This window comes from Carassius gibelio, chromosome B11, assembly GCF_023724105.1.
Source record: "Carassius gibelio isolate Cgi1373 ecotype wild population from Czech Republic chromosome B11, carGib1.2-hapl.c, whole genome shotgun sequence".
Lineage (NCBI taxonomy): Eukaryota > Metazoa > Chordata > Actinopteri > Cypriniformes > Cyprinidae > Carassius > Carassius gibelio.
The window spans coordinates 10949955-10974121 of record NC_068406.1 but is presented as its reverse complement, the minus strand read 5'-3'; the positions used below and the strand labels follow the sequence as shown (position 1 = coordinate 10974121).

Sequence of the window (24167 nt, the reverse complement as noted above, 5' to 3'; positions counted from 1 at the left end):
AATCTAAATCTCAGACTTCTAACTTCTTATTTGTCAATTTATTTATGAGTCCTTTATAATTAATAAAAGATTTTGTCTTTACACAGTGGCTTCAAAGAAAAACAATTAACATAGGCAAAACTGTGCAATATAAGTTAAATATTGTCTTATTAATTGAGCATTACTGAAAGCTAAATTTGTTCAAAAGTTAGTGTTAAAAGTATTCTCTTGTAGTTGTTGAATCTTTGCAAAGTTTGAATAGTCATTATCGCTTCAAATGCCCAAGTGAAAAAAAGGTGCACTTCCATAATTACATCAAGTGCTCTATTTACATGCACTACTTTTGAAATTAATTTACTAAAAATTAATGAATGAATCTTAAGAACATCTAGTACTGAACTGGTATTATTTTGAGACACCATGAATATGAACTAAAAGGTGCTTTTAACATATAATCTCTGTATTTAAAACATTTATGTAGTTACCACTTGTAGTACACTTGAGTGTAATATCAAAGATGGGCTCGCAAGTGGTTAAATAATATATATATATATATATATATATATATATATATATATATATATATATATATATATATATATATAAATTTTTAATACAGAGAAAGTAAGTTAAAAGCATAAGATTATTTTAAGTACTAAAGAATAACCTTTAGTATATTAAATACAAAATTAGTGAGTGAAAATAGAGCAGTTTATGTATCTTGGGCCTATTACGGAAGTGCACTTTTTTCGCGTAGGTGTAGTTTTAAAATCCTTAAAACGTTTATTATAAGCAAAATTAGCATAGTTTAATTTTACATGTCTTCATTGAACTATTTTTGTTACCTGTATCCTTTTGGTAAGCTCTGATAAAGATATGACTCTTCTTCTCTGAAGCGCGTGTACTCTTGTTGTGTTTCGCCTTTTACGTAATTTATTTATTGGCATAAAGTCATGGCACAATAAATGAAATTTTTAACACTGCCGCCAGCAGGCCAGATTGCGCATTGCAACCAATTTTTTTTTTTTTTTTGTGCAATACGATTTTATATTTTAGGGCAAGCCTAAACTTGTCAGGGGTCACGAGGCGGTGATAAACGCACTTTTGCGCTTTTCCTGATATTTATGATATTATGTTTTTGACGAATAAAGCGGAGCTACGTAACGACTTTTCTAAACCTGCTGCGTGCTCACCGTATGTTGTACTTCTGAAGAGGGTAAGCAGACAACCAATCATGATCTGCCTCAGTGCTTGCCTCATTAAATATTCATAAGCTTCGTTAAGTAGCAGAAACAATCATCATCAGGCAATGATATTTTAAGGTCTGATTAGAAAAGATGAAAATGTGTCGATTAGCATATTACTTATATATGTAAATATATAATAAGTATATAAATACATTTTTGTATTACACTTCTAAAAAAAATAGAGTTTTATGTGAAACGGTGTACCTTTTTAAAGAGTTTTATTGCATTTTAAATAATATTACTGCATATTACATGCATATCTCGGCGTTAATTCAGTAAATATTTACAACTGCACAGTGAAATTCCTAAACCCGTATATCGATCAAGCTACTTAAGTTAAAGTAGCATACGAACAATGTACAACACAGAACAAAATTTTTCCCATTAGGCTACTTATTTATTTTGATAAATAATTTCAAGCGTAAAAAACGTGTGTGACTCCACCCATCTTTACAGATAACAGCTAGATATGAGAGATAGATAGAGAGAGAGAGAGAGAGAGAGAGAGAGAGAGAGAGAGAGAGAGAGAGAGAGAGAGAAAGAGAGAGAGATGGGTTGGGGGGGGGGGCACACGAAGTGTGCGCAGGGGTAGCTGTTTCACCCGAACCTCACGAAAGCATGTAGCTCGAAACTTGAACACCAACAACCATTACTTAAAATTAAAAGATCAAATCGTAACAGAGGGACCCATTATTTGTTACTGAGGCGCTATATCTGGTCAATATTGATCAATAACAACCTCTCAAGTTTCAGTAAAAGACATTGGAAAGTCGTGACTGGGAGAACCGGGCCGTGGATCCGTGGAGATTTAGTTAGAGTTTATTAAACCTCTCACGATGGCAGGTGTGTGGACTGAATTCTTGCGCTCCCACAAAACCCCGAGACTAAGGAGAATGCAGCGAACTGGCCATTAAGTGGACATAGGTGGGCTGAAGAGAGTGTTTGTGGTGCACGTCGCTTTTAATGAGAACACATTCGTCATTTCGAGTGAATTCTAGAGTGCACAGGTAAGATCTTCCTCCTCCTCCTCTTCGTCACCCCCTGCGCTTCATCAGGTCTTTGTTTCAGCACCAAGGACAGATCCAAACACATAATACACCTGCATCTGTGGGGACTTCATGAAAGGAAGCTGATTTCTCACTAACTTCAAAGCCAAATCAAATTTGCATCCTTCAAACAAGTTGCACGAGTTGTTGAATTTCTGCCAAGTCAATTCTTCACTGGTAAGTAACATTTTTATTTACTCGCCACATTTCCTATTTGCACACACTTTGGTTAATTTCTTAATCATTTGCATGTCAGACTGGTTGTGTTTACCACCCATGGGAAAGTACTTATTATATTAGCGAGCAATTTATTGCATGCAACAAAAAAGTCAGAGTGCCGGGAAATTGCCTTATCGCGCGCGTGCACGGATGCTTTGGCATTTCTTGAGCACAAACCTGTCGCGTGATAGAATACAAACAGGGCAGGCTTGCTTTTGAATGTCAATGAGATGTTGCCCCTTTGTTGACTATAAATGCGCTTGATATTAGAGAGCAAAAGAAATCGACAATCTGACATGCTCTACTCTCTGATGAAATTATGTTGCCTCCGATAGACACATTACAAAGAAAGCCAGAATCAGTATCAATGTATACATTATGAGAAATAAGGAAACACGGTTTGTATTATGCAGACAGTTACTTCTTTATTATATATATATATATATATATATATATATATATATATATATATATATATATATATATATATATATATATATATATATATATATAGCTAAATATAGGCTTTAAAATAGCATATTAAGTAATTAAATAATCATAATTTAATCAATTTTTTTTTTTTTTTTTTTTTTTTTTTTTTTTAACTTTTTTTAATTACTAATGCAAATGTGTTCCGTAAACCCAGGTTTCAGAAAGATGTGGACACATGTGGAAGTTGAAACCATCCACCAGAAGCATTTTCAGGCTTTTCAGACTTGTTGACACATTCCTTAAGATTGCTGTAAAAAATGCATTTATGTAAAGCAAATATTCAAACTGTTTATGAAGATGACCAAATCATTATGAGCATACCACCTTAAAGAACAACAAAGCAATCACAGTGACATTCTGTTGACACCGGATCAAGCCACAGAGAAATAACACTCCATGAGTCTTCATGAATAAGTATATTCAGAAAAATATGAATAGCACAGTCCTTGTCTTTGAACACCTTTCACAATCTGTGAAATGTGAATAATTTTCCTGTCGAGGGGGAAACTTCTTGCAAAACTTAACACCCTTGTTCTGTTCATCCGCTGACACTTTGAATCTGAATAGTGTAAAGCATCCATAGCAACCTATAGAGCAGAGCTGATTGGACGTGCTGAGATAAACATCTCATAGTTAATTTGCTCCATGTCTGTGAATGCTTTCGTCCTTGGCAACCTTACCAAGCCATTCAACTGGTCTGGCTGCACTCCAGAAGTTATCAATGAAACCAAAGCGGGTCCTATAAAAAGGAAATCGGTCTTGAATTGTACGAGAGAGTGTGTGGGAATAATATTATAGAAATGTAATATTTTTACACTGATATATGTCACAGATATTAAATCACTCAGTTTAAACTTATCTGCAGTCAAGCTGATGGTGAGCCCAGACTGGTAAAATCCCATCTGGTCTCTAAGTGTACACATAAATTCTGCCAACACTAGAGAATCAAGGGAACTAATTCTCCCACAAGCTCTGAATTCAAGAATTATTACGTGCTCTCCTGTTTACTTGGGCATTTATCTATAGATTTCATGGTCAAAATAACCTGGGGTTAGACACTGGATCCATGTGGTGTACTTCTCTATCAGACTCCACTGCAAAAAACACAATGAAATGATGTTCATTAATCATAATTATGACGCTATAACCTGATGTGATTATTAATTTTATTATGTTAAACTAAGTTGATATCAGCATCAGATTTGAGCTACTGTATGAATCTGATTTCTTGGACTTGATGACAATCTGCTATTTTTTTTAATCCTTTAGTTTCTCCTTATGCTGCTTAATTGAACTACCTAAAATAAAATCAAAGCAGCATTATTTGTTTCATGTGACCAACATGTTGTGTTCTGGTGATTTTGACCTGGAGATGATTTCCTTTTTTAATGAAAATTCCAGTTAATTTTATTGCATTTTATCGCTTACAGAAGGCAAAAACTTCCCAAAATATATATTTTTAATAATATTTCAGGAATTTTTTGCTCCACCTTTTTAAAAATTTACCAGCCTACAAAAATACATAAATCATATATACATTTCTTGTTAAACTATATTATTGGATTCAGTATTTTTATGAACTTGTTTTCTTTCAGTTGGCTCCAGTTAAATTTTTTCTTTATGGATCTGATTGGTCATAGGACTCAGTGATCATATGCACATACATTATTGAATAAATATTGAGAAAAATCTTTTATTTAAAAACTGAGGTGCATTAACTCAGGTATGTGCTGTATGGTCAGTTCCAAAAAGAAATACATAAATGTGCTAACTGAAAGCATAAAGAGATTGAATCCAAGATTTAGTGATAATGTGAAATTTACAAGCAATTTTTAAAAGGTTGATCATTTTTGACCATGAACAAGCAATTAGTTAAAGGATTTTCAGCACAACACAAGAGTTAGGCTAAATCATTTTGATCGCTTGTCATTTTGCTCATGCTTTCCTTCTTCCGCAATTTATAGTGCACTGATTGGAGCGCTGTGCCCCTGGAGCAACCTTGGTTGAAGTGCCTTATTCAAGAGCACAGTAATGATGGCTCCTCTCAATAACTCTTCAGTTAACAGTTTTCCCCTAAGTGTCAAACATGAAACATTGATATTAAAATCTACAGCATGTGTTAACATTTACATCTGAGCACACTGTGTGGTCTTAAGCTTGTGTGAATGTTTATTATTCAAGTGTGACTGCTACTGTGTTACTGATGTACTAATGTCCAGACCTCAGTTCATTACCATGGACCGGTTCATTACCTTGACACTTTTCTCTTGTCCAGCGAACAGAGGGTGCCCGTTGTTTCCATCTGTTCCAGCGAAGAGGGAAAAGCTGTGATTAGTTTTTAATGTCATTTAAATGTTTTTGGAACATTTAGAAACCTGTGAACTATAATTGTAACCCCTAATGTTTTGTTTGGGGACTGAGAGACAACAGCACATTTTTAATAGCTGAAGAACAGTTCTACACTCTTGAAAAAAAATAAAAGTACAAAGCTGTCACTCGGGTGGTACCCTATGGCACAAATACTAAAATGTTTATCTTTGTGCCTTATTTAACCCTAAATGATTTGTATTACTACATTAAATGTACATATTAATACTTTAAGTTTTGTACCTTTTGTGTTCCCTCTTATTTCCCCATGTCCATGAATTTTCATAAAACAAATTTGAAGTACAACCATAATTTACTGTCTCCAAATTTATTTTATGAGAAAAAATCTTTAATTTATAACAACAGACCAAGATTCGGCCCCAAATCAACTAGTTACTGGGTCACAGCTTATTGTAAGCTAAAACTGCAGCCCTACCATTGAGTTTATATGCTTGTATATTTATATATTGTTGCATTATGTGTGTGTGTGTATATATATATATATATATCTTCACAGAATCATAAAAATCAGTTTTGAATTATTATTAGATATGCGCCACAACAAGGGTGCAAAGATTGCAAAAAGATTGGGAAAAAAAAATTGACATCCCGAGATTGACAATTAAAAAAAAAATGATTTGAGTTTGAGTTAAGGTTAAGCATCTATTCATTGATCTTTTGTTAAAAATGTATTTGCACAAAAAAAAAAAAATCAATAACTAAATAAATAAAGCATTTCAAGCCCTCTTTTGTACCTTACAGGAGGTTAATACTTAATGTTATCCAGTCCCGTCATTACAAATAATTAACTATATTGACTTGCTCTGATCCCTCAATTGAATTCACCTGTGATAACAGATATCGTATTAATTAGATCACATGTATACATCTTTATCACAGTGCATTGCCACCCCAGCCCACCCACTTGCTCTTGTTTCCATGGTAACATGGAAGAAGTTAAGGAAGAGAAACCTAATAAACAAGATGTTGCCTCATTACGCCAACAGGAAGGGTACAAGAGGGGAGACACCAGGAACATACGTGCTTTATCTTAAATGAAATCGTGTATACCATTTTTGAAAAGCTAGTGGTGTCCAGAGGTTCAGAGGAACTTCTCCCTCAAATTCAAATTATCATATTAGTCATCATATCTAAGGCAATAAAGCGGTCAATGTTCAGTTGCTATATACTGTTTTGCTATGCAATTTATACTTTATAACTTGCACTTAGAAGATGGTTAACTTGCTACTAACTCGCAACTCAAATGGTAAAACTTAAAAAAAAAATGTAAAAGAAACATATGTTAGATTTTACAATTAGGTGCTGGCTAAGACAAGCATCAGTATTACCATTGCTCATCATTTTTCAAAACCCTCAACCCTAATTTGGCATGTAACTCATCCTGCACCATATGTGCTACAGACATACACCATACCTCAAATAGTGCCGCTTGTTGAAGAGAGATGTTCTGTTAGTCTTCAAAGCAATCTGGTTCAGTATTTTTTTTTTTTATCTAAGGAATGATGAAACATAGACCATAGACTTACACTGAATCTGTGTCATATATAGAGTCCAGGACTAGTGAGCAGCTAGGCAGAACTAAACATGTGCCATCTGAAAATGCATACTGTAAGTAAAACACATAATCTAAGCAAGGGTGGAGTAGACAAGTAGTCTGGCATCTCTAAATAGATATGAAAGCTCTATCAGTCTGTGTGAAATATAGTTGCGAAAGACTTTCCTATAAGCTGAAATTATTTATCGTTTCATCTTTTCATCCTCTTCCCTCAGGTTGTAAATTTTCATAACCTAAAAGATGATATCCATCACCTTTGACACCATGAGAAGATTACGTAGTCACTGGGAGTTATTGATGTATCTGAATTAATGAAGCTAGGAAACAGAGCCTCACCTCTGAAATGTTGAGTTCAATCAGGATGAATTACTATCGAGACATTCCCGCCTCCTCACTCCCACCACAAAACCTTGTGCAAATTAAATTTCTTATGTAATATGCGACTTCTGTTATCCAATGTATTAATCATAAAAAACGATGTTTTTTTCATTTTCACAGTGTTTATTTGGCATTATGTCACTGAGAAAAGTCATTGAGTCAATGATATTCATATCTGTTTTTCAGGTGCAGAAGATACCGAGATGCATCTACAGTCGACGGCAGACTTAGTGAACATCTCAACCAACTAAACCACCCAGGGTAGTTATAAGAGCTCTTCACCTCTCACAAACCCTGTCATGGCTGATGTTACACCCATATTCCTGTTCCTGTTAATTCCTCTGGCCCAAACGAGCCCCAGGTACAGCCCCCCTCTGGCCGGATCCAAGCGGGAGATCATCATGGATGGAGACCTGGTGATCGGAGGCTTGTTCCCTGTGCACGAGAAGGGTGAAGGGACAGAGGATTGCGGTAAGATAAACGAAGAGCGTGGGATCCAGAGGCTGGAGGCCATGTTGCTGGCACTGGACGAAATTAATCAGGACAACCGTATCCTGCCCGGCTTGAAGCTGGGAGCCCATATACTGGACACCTGCTCCAAAGACACGTATGCACTAGAGCAGTCGCTGGAGTTTGTGAGGGCTTCTCTCACAAAGGTGCATCAGCCAGGCTTCATCTGTCCAGACGGGTCAAATCCTGTGCCGGACGAACAGCCTCTGGCCATCTCTGGAGTGATTGGAGGATCATATAGTGATGTTTCTATACAGGTAAGGTAGACTGTACAGCCATAGGCAGAACGTGTGTAAGGCTCTGGCCACATATGGGGACTTGGGGCAAAAATGCCTCTTAATAGAACAAAAAATGATGTTGCTAACAAAGTGAATATGAATAGTGTAGAATGCGGCATTAAATTAAGATCTTCTTATTTTGCGCCATATTTTATTTTAGCCGCTTTCACAGTGTTGCACATCTTAACCAATCACACACAATTCTGTTGAGTTGAGGAATGCAATGTCAAAACAGAAAGCGTTCAGCTTCCAGAAACCCCCAAATGCTTGCTCTCCAACATTGCATCCTCCTGGATGACGCCTGTGTAGTGATAAAAATTTGAAAAAGTCAACAGTCATAAATGCCAGAATATAAAAGGAGCTATTTTATGCATTTAAATGTTTTCAATTTCACATATTTTCTAGTAGAAGTGCACTTTGCTCACATTCATTTGTGCATTAAATTACAAATAAATTGCCTATTTGGTGATTTCATGACTTAGCTGACGACAAAACAAGGTATGTAGCCTATGCTCAAAGTTTCTTGTGTGTTGTACTGACAAATAGTCTAACAATATCTCATCAGACCGCAGTTCACAGTTGTTCTACTGAAGCTCATTTGGCTGCTGTAGCTTTTCCGCCCTCATTTGACTCGCGCCTGACGCTGAAGTGAAGCTCAAGTGCACGTCTGAAAATTCCCCTGTTTTATGTGGCCATAGCGTAAAGAGATTCTGTGGTTCCGCATCTAAATAAATGCATTTCTTGTCAAGAATTTTTTTTTACAAAAACTGCAGTTTTGAGTGGGGTGGCCAAAGGAGTGGCCACGCTTTCGTTAGTGGTGGCCACCCGGTTAATACACACACACACACACACACACATATACACACACGCACACACACACATATACATATACAGTATATATATATATATATATATATATATATATATATATATAATGGTTTTAGTTTTAGTAAACAACAATAACCCTGGACCAAGGTAAATCTCTTGTCCAGTCATATTTCACACCAAAAACTAAGAATTTATATTTTGCTTGAAGAAAATGCCTGTTTTAGAACTATTGAAATGTTTTTGCATTGCATTTTCATATTAATTAGGCATTCAATCTTATTGCCATAATGCAAAAACAATGATATATATTATTTAAACTGTAAAGTAGTAGGCTCATGAATATTAATTAGGTGAATTAACAATCCCTCAGTAGTTAAAAGGCAGGATAAGTGGCCACAAGCAATGGTAGATTACTGCTTTTGGATATGTTCAATGCACTACCAAAGCAAACAGAGACTTTTGATTGTTGGTTTTAAAATCGTCGTTTTATGCAACTGGCTGCAATTTTGTTTTTTGCACAGTGGCACCACTCTTACGATATAAATTGAGGTCATTCACTGACCTGTAAAAAAAAGTTGTTTTTTATCACTACACCTCTGCAAAATATTTTGTTTAGTTAACTGTCAGAGTAAGCTCAGACTATCATTAATACAGTTTCCCAACCTCTCAAATGTTTGTTTGCATTCTCACAAATGAAATACGACTAGAAAGAGTTATCATGGCAGTAAGCATATCATAAAAGGGAAGTACTTCTGATCACGTCTCTTTTAGTTACATTACACTCAACTCCTCCCTATCAAACTGAAGCAACATATATCCACCCCTATCTCTGTCAGCACAATAGCTTCCTCTGTGCAGCCTGACCTCCTCCTGAGTGAAGCGCCCAGAGACTGTGAATCTACAGCTTGTTAATTATGGTTCTCTGCCTTTAGGCAGTGATTAGCATGAGATGACTGAGTGATAATTGCCCTTTGCTCATGCTTTATACAGTAGAAATCGTGGCTTAATTGTTACATCAATTGTGCTGGAATTTACGTCGCTAACTGCAGTACACATATCTAAGCCCAGCTTCATACATTTTCTTTGATAAAAGAGTTCTAAAAGAGTTCAATAATATGAGAATATATTGAGTGTTCAGAACTTAAAAAGAACATTCACTGCCAGTGTTGTTATTATTAAAGAGACAGTTCACTTAAAAAAAATACAATTTTGTCATCATTTTTTAACCTTCTTCATGTTGTTTCAAACATGTTTGAAAAGATTTTGAAGAATGTTGGTATCCAAATCTGGACGTTAGCTACTGACTTGTTTAGTATGGAAAAATTACTAAGTAACTATCATGATTAACAAAACCTTCTCTTGTGTTTTTATTAGAAGAAAGTCTGTAAATGATTACAGAACTTATTTTTTTTTGCGTTAACTATCCCTTCAACTAAAAACGAATACTTTTTAAAAAATAAAACAAATTTGAATATTAGCTGAAAACGTCAACTTTAATGTGAGCAAATTAAAAATTATTACATTTATTAAAATTATTAAAACCAAAAAAAATTTTAAACACTTTACAATAACGTCTCACTTGTTAACATTAGTTGATGCATTAATTAACATACAATTAACAATATATGTCTACAGCATTTAGCAATCTTTGTTAATGTTAGCTAATAAAAACACTCATGTTCATGTTAGTTCACAATACATTAATGCTAACAAGATCAGATTTTACATTTTAATTATGTATAAGTACATTTTTAACTTAATATTAACTAAGATTATTAAGTACTATATAAATATTGTTCATGTTAATGTTAACAAATGAAACCTTATTGTAATGTTACCTTAAATTTTTTATGTAAAATAAAAAAAAAGAATAAAAATGATCGGTGCGCATAAAAGTACTGAAACGTAAACTAACGTAACTACAGTAACTACACAGAACTTTTTTTCTCAATATTTAATTTTATTATTTCCCCCAATTTTTTTTTTTTTTTTTTTTTTTTTTTGGCCAGTTGTTAATGAAAAAACACTAAGTTATGATATCTACGTAAGGACAGAACAGTTCTTGTGCTACCAACAGCAATTCAGCCTTGCCATGATGTCATATCCTGTGACCCCCTTAAGTGGTTAATCACATGGCAATATTGACATAAGTGATCGTCACAGAAAAACTAGAAATAGATCATTTAATCCTAGGACAAAATAACCTTTTGTCGGTTAATATAAGCATAACAAATAAAGTAACAAAATGTACGCAATTATGCACAAAATATATTGTGTCACATCCAGTGAAAGCAATTGAAGGTCTCAGAGCAGCCCTTCCAAGAGTGCTGGCCAACAGGGCCCTGACGAGGCCTGCCAAAGCCCAAGCCACCTGTCCAGCACTGGGGTGAAAGAGCTTCGAGGGGTCTTCAGGCAGCCTGGAGCTCGTTCAGCCCAGTGGCAAATGAGAGGCACTCTTGGCAGGAAACCCAAACACAAACATGACACGACTGAACATGAATATAAAGGAGATAACGCACACAGCAGCACATGTCCTCACTGGTTTTCTCACACCTGTTTTTCACCCATTGCCATCTGGATTGTGAGATGGAATCAGGGCTCACATATTACCATTCATCGGTTGATGGGACAAAGCTTAATGTGTGTGTGGGTAATGGTGGCGGGAGGCAGAGCTATATCGAGTGCTGGAGTGGGTGGTGGTGATGAGATTGGCAGACTATCCTGCTCGTTTTCTGAGTGACAGATCCCTAGACAGGGAATAAACAAAATCGTCATGGCTTCACAACTCAGATCATTCTCGATAGCTTAATTATCTTGTGGTTAAATCCACATTCATAATGCACATCATTTCCAGCAAACTGGAAAATGTGGCCTGAATTGGTTTCATTATTTAGATCATCATTATTTTAAAAGAATAGCTTATCCAAAAATTACATTCTGTCATTATTTAATCACCTTCACGTCATTCCAAACCAGTCTGAATTTCTTTATGGATTAATAAAAAGAAAATTTGTTTAAGACAATTTCAGATGTCAAGCTCCAAAATGACAATAAAAGCATCATAAAAGTAATCTATATGACTCATGCACAATATTAATAAGTCGTATGATTTGTAGTGATGGAAGAAACAAACCATTTCAAAACTTCTTCAGTGTCTGCTTGTCAAAATCAAACTCAAAACGAAGCAAAAAACCATGCATGAAAACACATGAAAAAAAGTGTTGAAATAGATCATTTATTAAATGCTGTTTACAAATGTGTCTCTGGAACACAAAGCCAGTCATAAGTAGCACATGTATATTTGTAGAAATAGGCAAAAATACAGTGTACGGGTCAAAATTGTCAATATTTCTTTTATGCCAAAAATCATTAGGATATTAAGTAAAGAGCATGTTCCATGAAGATATTTTGTAAATTTCCTACTGTAAATATATAAAAACCTAATTTTAGATTAGTAATATGCATGGCTAAGAGCTTCATTTGGACAACTTCAAAAGTGATTTTCTCAATATTTCGATTTTTTTGCACCTTCAGATTCCAGATTTTCAAATAATTGTATCTCGGATAAATATTGTCCGATTCTATACCATACATCAATGGAAAGCTTTTTTATTCAGCTTTCGTGTGATGTGTAAATCTCAATTTCAAAAAAATTAGCCCTTATGACTGGTTTTGTGGTCCATGGTCACAAATAATCAAATACAATTACATGTTTCTGTATAATATGGGTTCTGTGTGTTTTAAGAGAGTGTTAAATACTACCTTTCCTTGCTATCGCACACCTACAAACTTCAGGTAAAGATCAGGTACCGTGAGTTCACTGAAATCTCCACTAGTGGCAAAGCATTCACATTTCAAAATACTTTAAAACAGTTATAACATACGAAGCAGACCATCAAGGAATAACGCCTTCCATTCTGATCATACAGTGCTACCATATGTCTTCAGGAAGGACGTGGCTTTTTTGAAGCTCGAAAGATCCAGGCTCCATTGTTGTAAATACATGGTTGTTAGAAAATAAAGTTCAGAACGACAAGGGTGAATAAATTATTTTCATGAGTAAACTTACAATCGCACTAATTAAAAGGGCAGAAATCAGTGTGTTGATATTTTTTGTGCATGTGAGACATTTGGAGGGTTTGGCACATATTGAGTTATGCATCTGATAATGCCAACCAATCAATAGCCACCATGCTCCTTTCATCTCGCACATTTTCTCTCCCCCACAAGGTGACGGAATATATTATCATATTTCTCCAACAAAAAGGGTGTGTGTGAGCACAGAATTATAAATAACAATGACGTGCATCAAAATATGTGACAAAATGGTATCCTTTGTGGAATTAGCTGTGTGGAGCATGTATTGGTAAAGTGTTTCTGTATTAACCACACATTGTGTTGTCTTCAGAGTAGGTGTGTGCGTGTCTCGAGGTCGCTCATATGGAGATCTCTGCTGTGGTATAAGACAATGAAAATGTTAATAGGTTGTAACTGCATGTGGTGTTCTTGGGATGCCAAAACAACAGACAAATACCACTTATAATTAATGCCATATAAATGCCAAATCATTTGCATTTCCACATAATTGATGACAATTAGAATCATATTATAATTCGCACTCACTGAAACAAACCAATTTCAGACCACAGTGCATACCGTGTTTATTTGTTTGTCATATTTAGTAATTGGCAGTTCTCTAGCTCCTGTCGTAGAGTAAAGACGCCGCTCGGCTGTGTGGCACTTGGTGAAGAAGTGTCCTGGGAAAAAGCAGATGGTGTTGTGTTTGTAGTATTCTAAGCTTGAAAAGGGGCTTTGCAGTCACAGAGCATCATTTGACCCGGTTTAGCCTTTCATTTGGATGTGCAGCTCACATTAAGGAAAGGGTCAGACACTTATTCATTCTTTTGCGGCCGCTAGAACAGACGCAGCTTTGTTTTCGACCAGTCTTTCGCTACCATTTGAATAAGCTGGGAATTGTTCAAAGATGGGATTATGCTCCGCTTAATATGTTAAACTAAGAATTACATGTCAGGAACAACTGAATTACAAAAATGTGAGTGTTATGTTATTTGCATATGGAAAATTTGCAACCACAATGCTATGTGTTCTTTTATATGGCTATCTGTACCTTCAATGCATGTCTGCTGGTCAAATGAAACTCACAACGAAGCCCAAACATTTATGAAAACACTTTTGACAAACCTGAAAGTGTTGAAATAGATAATTTATTAAATGCAATCTACAAATGTGACCCTGTAGCACGAAACCAGTTTTCAGTCGCTTCGGGTATATTTGTAGCAATAGCCAAACAAACTTTGTATGGGTGAAACTATTACTAAAATCATTAGGATATTAAGTAAAGATCAAGATATAGTCCTAATGTAAATATGTCAAAACTTATTTTTTTTATTAGTAATATGCATTGCTAATAACTTAATTTGGACGACTAAATTAGATTTATTTATTTTTTTCAATATTTTTATTTTTATTTTTATTATTTTTTTGCACCCTCAGATCGCAGATTTTCAAATAGTTGTATCTCGGCCAAATATTGTCCGATCCTAATAAACCATACATCAATGAAAAGATTTCAGATGATGTATAAATCTTAGTTTTTAAAAAAAATTACCCTTACAACTGGTTTTGTGATCCAGGGTCACACATAAAAAAAAAAACAGCAAGTGACACATTGAATTGAATATGAAATTTTGAAGTATAAAGACTGAAATTGTATATTCTTTGTTTTATTGTATATACTTCAATAATCTTTTCTTTTACGTACATGGTTGCTGTCTGGTTGCTAAGGCATTGTTAGATGATTGCCAGAGTGTTCTGGGCCACGTTACAATGTTGCATACTGGCTCGATATTCTGGTTTGTAGATATGACTCGGGATCTTTCCTTTTAGCTTTAGTCCTACTGAAACTGAACTTTCATAATACACTTTCAGTAGCAATTACAATGTCACGTATTGCTGCTTTTAGGGATCTCTCGAGAGCCTAAACTTTATGCCATTATGATTTGCAGAAAAACCAAGCAGTTCCTGCATAGAATGGGAAATGCAGCAAGGTCTATAGCTCCATGTTTCACTGTCTGGGTTGGGCAGCAGCATTCGCATTAGACTCAACTCAGGTGGTCACTGTCAAATGCTTCGGCAGTGTTCTGGCAATTTCTGCTTCCTGAATTTTTTTTTTTTAAATAATGAATTAATGTGTTGATAGGCAACTGGAATATCAACATCTACTCAAGCTTCTGAAGCTGACAAGCAGTGGCCAGTGATGCCTAAGAGCTATTGATGGCAGCATCAGATTTTCCAGACAGCTCACATATTAACAACACCGTTTTTTTTTTGTTTTGTTTTTTTTTTTTCTAATGAGTGGGTTATGTGTCAATTTCTTAGAACTTTAAATGTCAGGGGAAAAGGTAAAGCATTTCAATGGAAATATAGTTTGAATAACAATACATTTTTACTCCATTTCCAGTTTTCATGTATTTTCTCACTTTTGTTTATGATCATCACAAACAATGTCAGATTTAGCAGAGGTGAGATGCCAAACTAGCGATCCTCCTCTGTGGAGAATTGCACTTGTCTAAGTGAATCAGATTTTCTCAGTTCCACCTCTTAGCAGACTGTCAGCTCTCCCTCAGGCTTGAATGAGTTCTTTAACTCTGTTTTTGTCAGAAACTGACATGTGAGTGCATCACCAATCAGCTCTAAATGTCTGTAAGTTGAACTACAACCCAATTATTTTGTTGACTGACATTTAATTGTGCTTTCCACTTTATATCAGTCAAACATTGCCCCTCAGATTTTTGTTCTCAAAACGAGAGAACAATTTTATGGATCTGTTATTGCCATAGGTCAATAGTCTCATTTGGGTCTATGTTTATTTCTCCTTAGGGATTTTAGAGGAAACATAACTTAAACAATACTAAGAACTCATTCACATGAGCTATTAAAGATCAACCTACAAGTAATAAAAGTTTCCTCTGTATAATAATGGGAAATTTCAACCACATACACATTTTCTAGAGTGTGTTTCTTAAAGGCAGCTACAAATAACTTGACTAGGTTCATCTAAGAGATTGGCATTTAAAAGCTTAAATTGTTGAATGAATATGAATGAAATGTAAATAGCTGGTAACAACTATGCTGAAAGCTTCTTCAGACGTCTGAAACACCTACATGTGTTGATGTGAATTCAGACACGAATTTCAGTCATTATACACATAAGTCCCTGGAGTCTGTGCTATCATCACAATTTGCAGTGTGAGAAGATTCTCAGACTAATCATTTGAACTCAGCAATTGACTGCAAGAAAACAGAAGAAAATGCAAATGAGAAAATATGTCCTGTTATCCTCTTGTGATAATACCTTGTTCATTAACAATACAATACATAAACAAGACATTCTTACATAGTAAAAAAACAGACTATTTTCTCTTTCCTGTGACAAAATTTTAAGACAAAATAAATAAAATGAAAATAGCATCCATATCAGATTTTGAAGGTGTGTCATGGCCTGAGGGAAACTTGCACCGTGTCTAACATTATCATTTTGTCCGCTAGCACAGTTATCTAGCTTGATCAGAATCAGGTCTGTCTAAGTCCCATGAAACTATGGCCTGAAACGATAGGCTCAGATGTGGGAGATAGGTTTGTAGAAAAAATACAGTTTTAAAATGTATATATATATATATATATATATATATATATATATATATATATATATATATATATATATATATATATATATATATATATACATTTTAAAACTGTATTTTTCCCCTCACATTCAAAATAATGTTTTGGGACATCTTACACTTATCAAAGGGCATCTGTGGGTCACTCACTCACTGGGGAAATTGGGTTTGTAATTTATGTTATGAACTATGTGGCTGAAACGGGAAAACAGACTTATTTCTGTGACAAAAAGGAACATATTCTGAAATAAGTTGCACCACGTTTGCTTTATGTATTTAAGTAAAAAAAAAAAAAAAAAACCTGCAACCTGGAATCCCTCATGCTCAATGCACTGCAATAGTACTGATTTGACTTTTAAGATTCATTCTATGTAAATTAGGCTCATTATAGATTACTTTGTATTCAGAAACCCAGTGCCAGTTATCTGGGGCAATTAAAGGGATAGTTCACCCAAGAATGAAAATTATGTCATTATTAACTCACTCTCTTGTTGTTGCAAACGTGCAAGACGTTTGTTTATCTTCTGAACACAAATTACGTTGTTGTTTTTAAAAACAAAATATGAAAAAAGTTGTGTTGAATAAAGTCATTATTTTTTTTTCTTTGCACACAAAAAAGTATTCTCGCTAGCTTTATAACACTACAGTTGAACCACTTATGTCACATGGATTATTTTAATGATGTCCTTTGTTTCTGTGCCTTGGTCGTGGTAGTTGCCTTGCTGTCTATGGAGGGTCTGAGGGCACATTCTTGGATTTCATCAGTAATATCTAAATTTGTGTTCTGAAGATGACGAAGGTCTTACTGGTTTGGAACAACATGAGAGTGAGTAATTAATGACAGAATTCTTGGGTGAACTATCCCTTTAACATTGCACTATTGATAAACACAGAGAGCTGGCAATGAACAGAAATATAAAAAAAGTTAAAATTTTATACAATTTACATTGTTAATAGATGCTTAAAAATAGATATATGCATAATTAATTTAATGAAACAACTGCCAAAGCTAAAGAAAACTTCAATCTCAGGTCAATGCAAAGTGTGGTAAAATGGTTGGTTAAAATTGCGTTATACAAAAGTATTACTGCTTAATGATCTTTTTTTTATTATTCTTTGCAGGTGGCAAACCTTCTTAGACTCTTCCAGATTCCACAGATAAGCTATGCTTCCACGAGTGCCAAGCTCAGTGACAAATCCCGCTATGATTATTTTGCCCGAACTGTCCCACCAGACTTCTATCAAGCTAAAGCCATTGCTGAGATCCTACGGTACTTCAACTGGACCTACATTTCCACTGTAGCCTCAGAGGGAGACTACGGTGAGACGGGTATTGATGCATTTCAACAAGAAGCCAGAGTACGGCAAATCTGCATCGCAACTTCGGTAAAAGTCAGCCGTTCAGTAAACAGAGGAAATTACGAAAATGTCATTCGCTCACTCCAGCAAAAAGCCAATGCCAAAGTGGTGATCCTCTTCACCCGAAGTGAAGACGCACGGGAACTGCTCGCTGCTGCGGCTAAGATGAATGCTACCTTCATTTGGGTGGCCAGTGACGGCTGGGGAGCCCAGGAAAGCGTAGTCCATGGCAGTGAGAAGGCTGCTAACGGGGCTTTCACCATTGAGCTTGCCTCATACTCAATCAGGGAGTTTGAGGACTACTTTACCAAACTAACACCAGAGCTGAACACACGGAACCCATGGTTTAGGGAATTCTGGGAGCACAGGTTCGGCTGCCGTCTACATGAACACGGCTGTGCCAGTCATAGCCTAAGGAATGGGTCATTTAAGCCAGAATCAAAGATCATGTTTGTGGTGAATGCAGTCTATGCAATGGCCTATGCCCTACACAACATGCGGCAAGCCGTGTGCCCCAATACCACAAAGGCTTGCGATGCCATGAAGCCAGGCAATGGGAAGAGATTCTACCGGGAGTTTATTCTCAAGACTAAGTTTGATGGTGAGTAGACTTAACGACCAATTGAGATCATTTCTTGTAATATTTCTTGCGATAGAGCGTACCTTCGAAGAAGCTCTTGAATTATCCACCTAAAATTTGATTTAACAAATTGTAGTCTCAATGCAATTAAACTTCATTTGCCACTCATGTTGTGAAAGTATCAGATATTATTACATTTACAGACATGAAACATTCTTTATCAAGTTATCAAAGCTCTAATTTAAAGTTGCACACACTCTATAGCTTTCAGCCGCTACATAATGTACTGTAATGTCTTTAAACGTTTCTCAGCCCCTTTCAGACCTGCTGACACTGAGAATGTGGTCCGGTTTACATCATTAGGCGACAGCCTGGGTCGCTATAACATTTTTCACTACCGCAAAGAGGAAAACAAGTTTGTCTACAGGAAGGTAGGGTACTGGGCACAAGGCTTGGTGCTCAATACCAGTCTGGTACCTTGGTCTGGTGGAGTAGTTCCCACATCCCAGTGCAGTGATCCATGCCAACCCAATGAAGCTAAAAGCATGCAGCCTGGGGACGTGTGTTGTTGGATTTGCATTCCATGCCAACCCCACCAATATCTCCTCGACGAGTTTACCTGTATGGACTGTGGATTTGGAGAATGGCCCCTTGCTAACCTGACAGGGTGCTATGAGCTTCCAGAGGAGTATATCCACTGGTCAGATGCATGGGCAGTAGGACCCGTCACTATCGCTTGTCTGGGGATGCTGTGCACACTTGCGGTGGCTGGGGTTTTCTTGCGAAACAATGACACACCGGTGGTAAAAGCTAGCGGGCGAGAACTTTCATACATCCTGCTGTTGGGTGTGCTCCTGTGTTATGGCATGACCTTCATTTACATTGCCAAACCTTCTGCGTTTGTGTGCGCTCTGCGACGTCTTGGCCTTGGCACCTCCTTTGCTGTTTGCTACTCAGCTTTGCTGACAAAGACCAACAGGATTGCTCGAATCTTTGGAGGGGCAAGGGACAGTGCCCAACGACCACGCTTCATCAGCCCTGCCTCTCAAGTAGCAATTTGTGCCGCACTGATCTCCGCACAACTGTTGGTTGCTCTTATCTGGCTGCTGGTTGAGGCACCGGGGGTGAGGAAGGAGGTCGGTCCAGATCGGAGAGATGTGGTGACTCTAAAATGTAACAGCCTGGACTCGAGCATGCTGGTGTCCCTCACCTACAACTGCATCCTAATCATCCTCTGCACCTTCTATGCCTTCAAGACCAGGAAGTGTCCAGAGAATTTCAACGAGGCCAAGTTCATTGGTTTCACCATGTACACCACCTGCATCATCTGGCTGGCCTTTCAGCCCATCTTCTACGTCACTGCCAGTGACTTCAGAGTAAGTAGAAGAAAAGGTAGAAACAAGTTCGAAGGTATATGCTAGTCTATTGTAGTGATATCTATTTCAGTGGTTCCCAACCCCAATCCTGGACCTATTATTTACAGTTTATTCTAAAGAAATTATATGTTAAATCAGGCTTGTTGATTAGGAATGCTACCTTCTTTCAAAATTTAGCACAGATTTGCCCTGACACATCTGTTTAGAGGTTTCTAGTAATCCAAAAGACCTTGATTAGGTACTTCAGGTGTTTAATTAGGGTTGGAGCTGAATTTAGCAAAAAGTAGCCCTCCAGGAGCAGGATTGGACACCACTGGATTAATAACATTATGGCAGAGTTCTTCAGTTCTTTTTCTGGAGGTCCATGGTCTTGCATAATTTAGCTCCAGACGCATCTGAATGTAATTTTCAAATAATTATGAAGACCTTATTTAGCTTGTTCTGTTGTGTTTGATTAGGGATGAAACCAAACTCGAGGATAGTGGACCTCAAAGAGCAGATCTAAGCAGTGCCTACATTAGGGAGACAGTGCGCAGTGCTGGGGGTATTCCAGGACAAGGAGTGGGAAATTATTTTATGTAGACAAGCTTCTAAGGGGCAAATAAGGTCAATGTTTCTCAAATATTTTTTTAATGTTTGTATGCAGTTACAAGCTATAAAATGGACCAGACTTTATTCCAGTAGATAAAGGTCTGGCTACATGACTTTACTGCGATTATTTATACTTGAGAGATACAAATCTCTGCACACTTATCTAAATGTATATCTACGGTTTTCTTGTGAATTGTAACAAAAAGCAAAACATGAAATAGTAGTAATAAGTAGGTTTCTCAGACTATGCAGTGAATACTCAACTACTCAATGGCAAAAAGCCTTGATCATCTTTAAGGAGATAATGATAATGCTAAAAATACTAATTACAAAAAAAAACTAAAATATGGGTGGTTCTAGGATTATGCTTACTCAGAAAACAGAAACAGTTGACAGACATTTTAAAACATATTTTTAAGACTCTGTCTTCTCATATAACTTGAGTCAGTTTAGTCTTGAAGTTTTTTTTTTCAAAGTCATGACACCAAACATGAGATTAATTTAGAGCTGGCCTCTGGCTCTTTTAACCAGACAAACTCACTGTGCCAGCTCAAACACAGCACAGGGATGCTAATGTCTAGTCGATATAGAAACACAATCTGAGGGGTGAGGGCTGTCTGTCGCATGTTATAAGGAGACTCTCATCGCTGTGGGGTGAGAGATGTCAGAGCTCAGTTAGTGACACGGTAAACACAGTCATCAAGAATGCCCCCTGTCCGAGAGTGGCAGTCCCTGCACTCCAACAGCAAATCATTTTACAACACAGTCACACAATGCACAAAGAGTTATATCCAAATCAGTTTGGTGCTGTCAACATCAGTGCTGCTGGAGTGCTATATAGTGTCAGTCAGTTAACCTTTAGAGTGAAAAGAGATGGGTCTTTTATTTCACCACCTTTGAAACCTAATCTGTGACTTTTTGGATTGGGATGTTGTCTGTCTGAATAAACTAGAAGCCCTGCTCCTGGGCACGCCACTGTCTGCAAAATTTGCAACCTACTTCAACACACCTGCCTGTGTTTTCAACTGATGCTGAAGGCTTTGATTAGCTAGTTCAGGTGTTTTATCAGAGTTAGAGTTTTGCAGGATTTTGTAGGACAGTGGGTCTCCTACAACAGGGTCGAAGATCTCAGGAGCAGTGGTTCTCAATCCTGGTCCTGGGGAGCCCTGCTTTGCACATTTTTGACACTTTGCACATTTTTGAGTCGTACCACGCCATGGAAAAGCACCATTTGTCTTCCTTATCTGACATACTCTGATAAGGGAGTTCATCGCGCTCTCGCTTAACAATCTGATGATCTGAATCATGAGTGTTAAATAAGGGAGACATACAAAGTGTGCAGTATAGGGATCCCCAGGACCAGGATTAGGAACCACTACTCAGGAGTAAACATCAAGGAAAAACAATTGACCCTTCGCAGGGAAATCGATTTGACAGGCGATCTGATCAATCATAATGATGAATCCACCACTTTGTCCAAGAAACAAATCAGACAGGAGAGTAGATGAACTTCAGCGGCCTTAAACTTGACAAATAGTGTGTACTGACATCTTTCTGTGGTTGAAATAAAATACCTTTTGATGTTCAATCACGTTTATTTTGTGCTTTAAGTAAATGTGAGAAGACGATCGATTCACGTGCCACTGCGGCAATCGGTCATGGCACATTAAAAAGCCACAAAACTATTTAGTTTTTAGTAGCTAATGGGGGGTGGGGTGTCTTTGCGAAAGGGTAAATTGCGGTCTAATTTTAAGGCTGTGCTCTCCGAAGGTCACATTTATCAGCCACATACATCTCTGAGGCTGTCAAGTAGCCATTACATTTCAAAGTGAGAAAGAAATTACAGTAGTTTATTCGTCGCAAAAGAAATGATAGTTAATTTTATGATGATTATTTCTTTTGAATTGAGACATCCTTGATGACGTATGCTGATGAATGTGACCTCTAGAAGGTGCAGACTTCAAAATGAAAGTCTGTGGAAGCCTGTTTGTTCCCTTATAAAAGGATATTCTGACTTTTCTGCTTATAATTGCAAGTTTGGGTCATTATTTGGACATAATATTATGATAGTTACCATATTTTTGGACATGTCTCTAGGTATTTCCAAGGCATTTTTTAAAGTACCAATGTAAATACAATGGAACACGAATTTGTACCATGGTATAATGGAGATGCAAAGTAAACAATGGTAAAAATCAATACAAAGTGCAGTTAAATCAAAAACAGGTCATATTTCACCTTAATTCTTCTAAAATAGGCTTCATTCTGTTTATGCAAAGTTATTAATTTGGTGAAATCTGACCAAGCTTGGTTTATTGGTGATTGACATTAAGTATTCAAGTATTCAGTAAAAGACACACTCATCTAAACATGTTTAAAACCTCTTCACCCTGATACAGGTGCAGACCACTACCATGTGCATCTCTGTCAGTCTGAGCGGCTCCGTGGTCCTCGGCTGCCTCTTTGCTCCCAAAATCCACATTATCCTTTTCCAGCCTCAGAAGAATGTGACTAGTCTGAGGGCCAAAGACAAGCGATTCTCCACAGCAGTTACCACACAGAGCTCCACCTACTCACAAGGTAGCCACATTCCCTCCTAAAACTTGAGCCAGGGTTTACCGGTCATTTCCTTGATTTGTCTTTCTCTGATCAACAATTTAAAACCAAACAATTTCCACAGCTTCGGCCTCTACTATAGTGCCAACCGTGTGTAACGGGCGAGAGGTGGTGGACTCTACGACATCATCATTGTGAAGATGAATTAAAGCAAGATGGGCCCAATTTTTCGATCTCATCATCAAAATCATGGGTTGAATGCAATTTCTTAGACTTTTCCTCACTCTAATCGAGTACTTGCAGTCAATCGCAGTTTGATCTGAAATAAAAAAAAAAGATGATCCTGCGGTCACCTGTCTCGACCAAGCATGTTTTTGTCTTTCAATTACACAAAGATTTTCCTTATGATCAAAAGTTTGGGAAGAACAAGGACCATTGTAAATGTGATTATCAATCCATGTGCTAGTCTAGTAAATTTAAAGCCACTTTACACAGGAATGGAAGCTATTTTGAGAAAACATGATGCTGAAACTAGACTCGTGTCCCTGATTTATGTACACTACAAAAGATATTGACTAGTCTTAAGTAACGTTAACGGTAGACTTTGAGTTCTCAGTCTTTATAACTGCATTTTGTTGGAATTCAATGAGTTGTTGTTGGGGAAAGCATGATATTCGAATGTTTAAGTCTCGTGATTTAGTGCAACCACACGACGTTTGGCACCAATGAGACTTGCACAAAATATATTTAAAAAATGTATGTACCCCAGGGTATGTGATTTTAGATTTGGAGAGGAGTTTGTCATCCTTTTAGTGTTGTGGTAAAAAGTCTCATGTTTGGTCCTCATGGAATAGTTTAGTTGTCATTGCAAGATGGAAAAAAATTAACTATATTCTGTATTTCCCTTTTTTGAACTTGCATTCATTTCTTAGTGGTCAGTTTTGGAAAAAAAAAGTAGGTAATGATACAAATGTTTTAATGTGAACTTTGGTGAATCGTTCAGTGTTATACTTGTAATATATGTAAATAAATTATTTCTACAAAAATAACTGAAGTCTTCATTTGGCTGACAGATTAATCAA

The 24167-nt window shown here is 36.6% G+C and overlaps 1 protein-coding gene across 3 annotated transcripts; it reads left to right on the top strand.

Annotated features, from left to right (window-relative positions):
* The first annotated feature begins 1826 nt into the window (after positions 1-1826).
* On the top strand, positions 1827-24134 carry grm2b (glutamate receptor, metabotropic 2b). 3 transcript variants are annotated; one of them, XM_052568583.1, is made up of 6 exons: positions 1827-2233; positions 7491-8071; positions 17746-18583; positions 18875-19938; positions 22929-23109; positions 23210-24134. In XM_052568583.1, the coding sequence occupies exons 2-6, from the start codon at positions 7604-7606 to the stop codon at positions 23281-23283; spliced, it is 2625 nt and encodes an 874-aa protein (XP_052424543.1). In that variant the 5' UTR covers positions 1827-2233; positions 7491-7603; the 3' UTR covers positions 23284-24134. The 3 variants fall into 3 exon arrangements, with proteins under 3 accessions (XP_052424543.1, XP_052424542.1, XP_052424544.1); XM_052568582.1 differs by having other exon boundaries at positions 1827-2449; XM_052568584.1 differs by lacking the exons at positions 1827-2233; positions 7491-8071 and adding an exon at positions 17164-17449.
* Positions 24135-24167: the final 33 nt, after the last annotated feature.

What these genes read in the sequence shown, in the direction of transcription:
- grm2b (XM_052568583.1), top strand. Translation starts at nt 7,604, where the DNA reads ATGGCTGATGTTACACCCATATTCCTGTTCCTGTTAATTCCTCTGGCC. An exon ending in ATAGTGATGTTTCTATACAG is followed by an intron (nt 8,072 to 17,745) that starts GTAAGGTAGACT and finishes TATTCTTTGCAG; the next exon opens with GTGGCAAACCTTCTTAGACT. An exon ending in TCACTGCCAGTGACTTCAGA is followed by an intron (nt 19,939 to 22,928) that starts GTAAGTAGAAGA and finishes ACCCTGATACAG; the next exon opens with GTGCAGACCACTACCATGTG.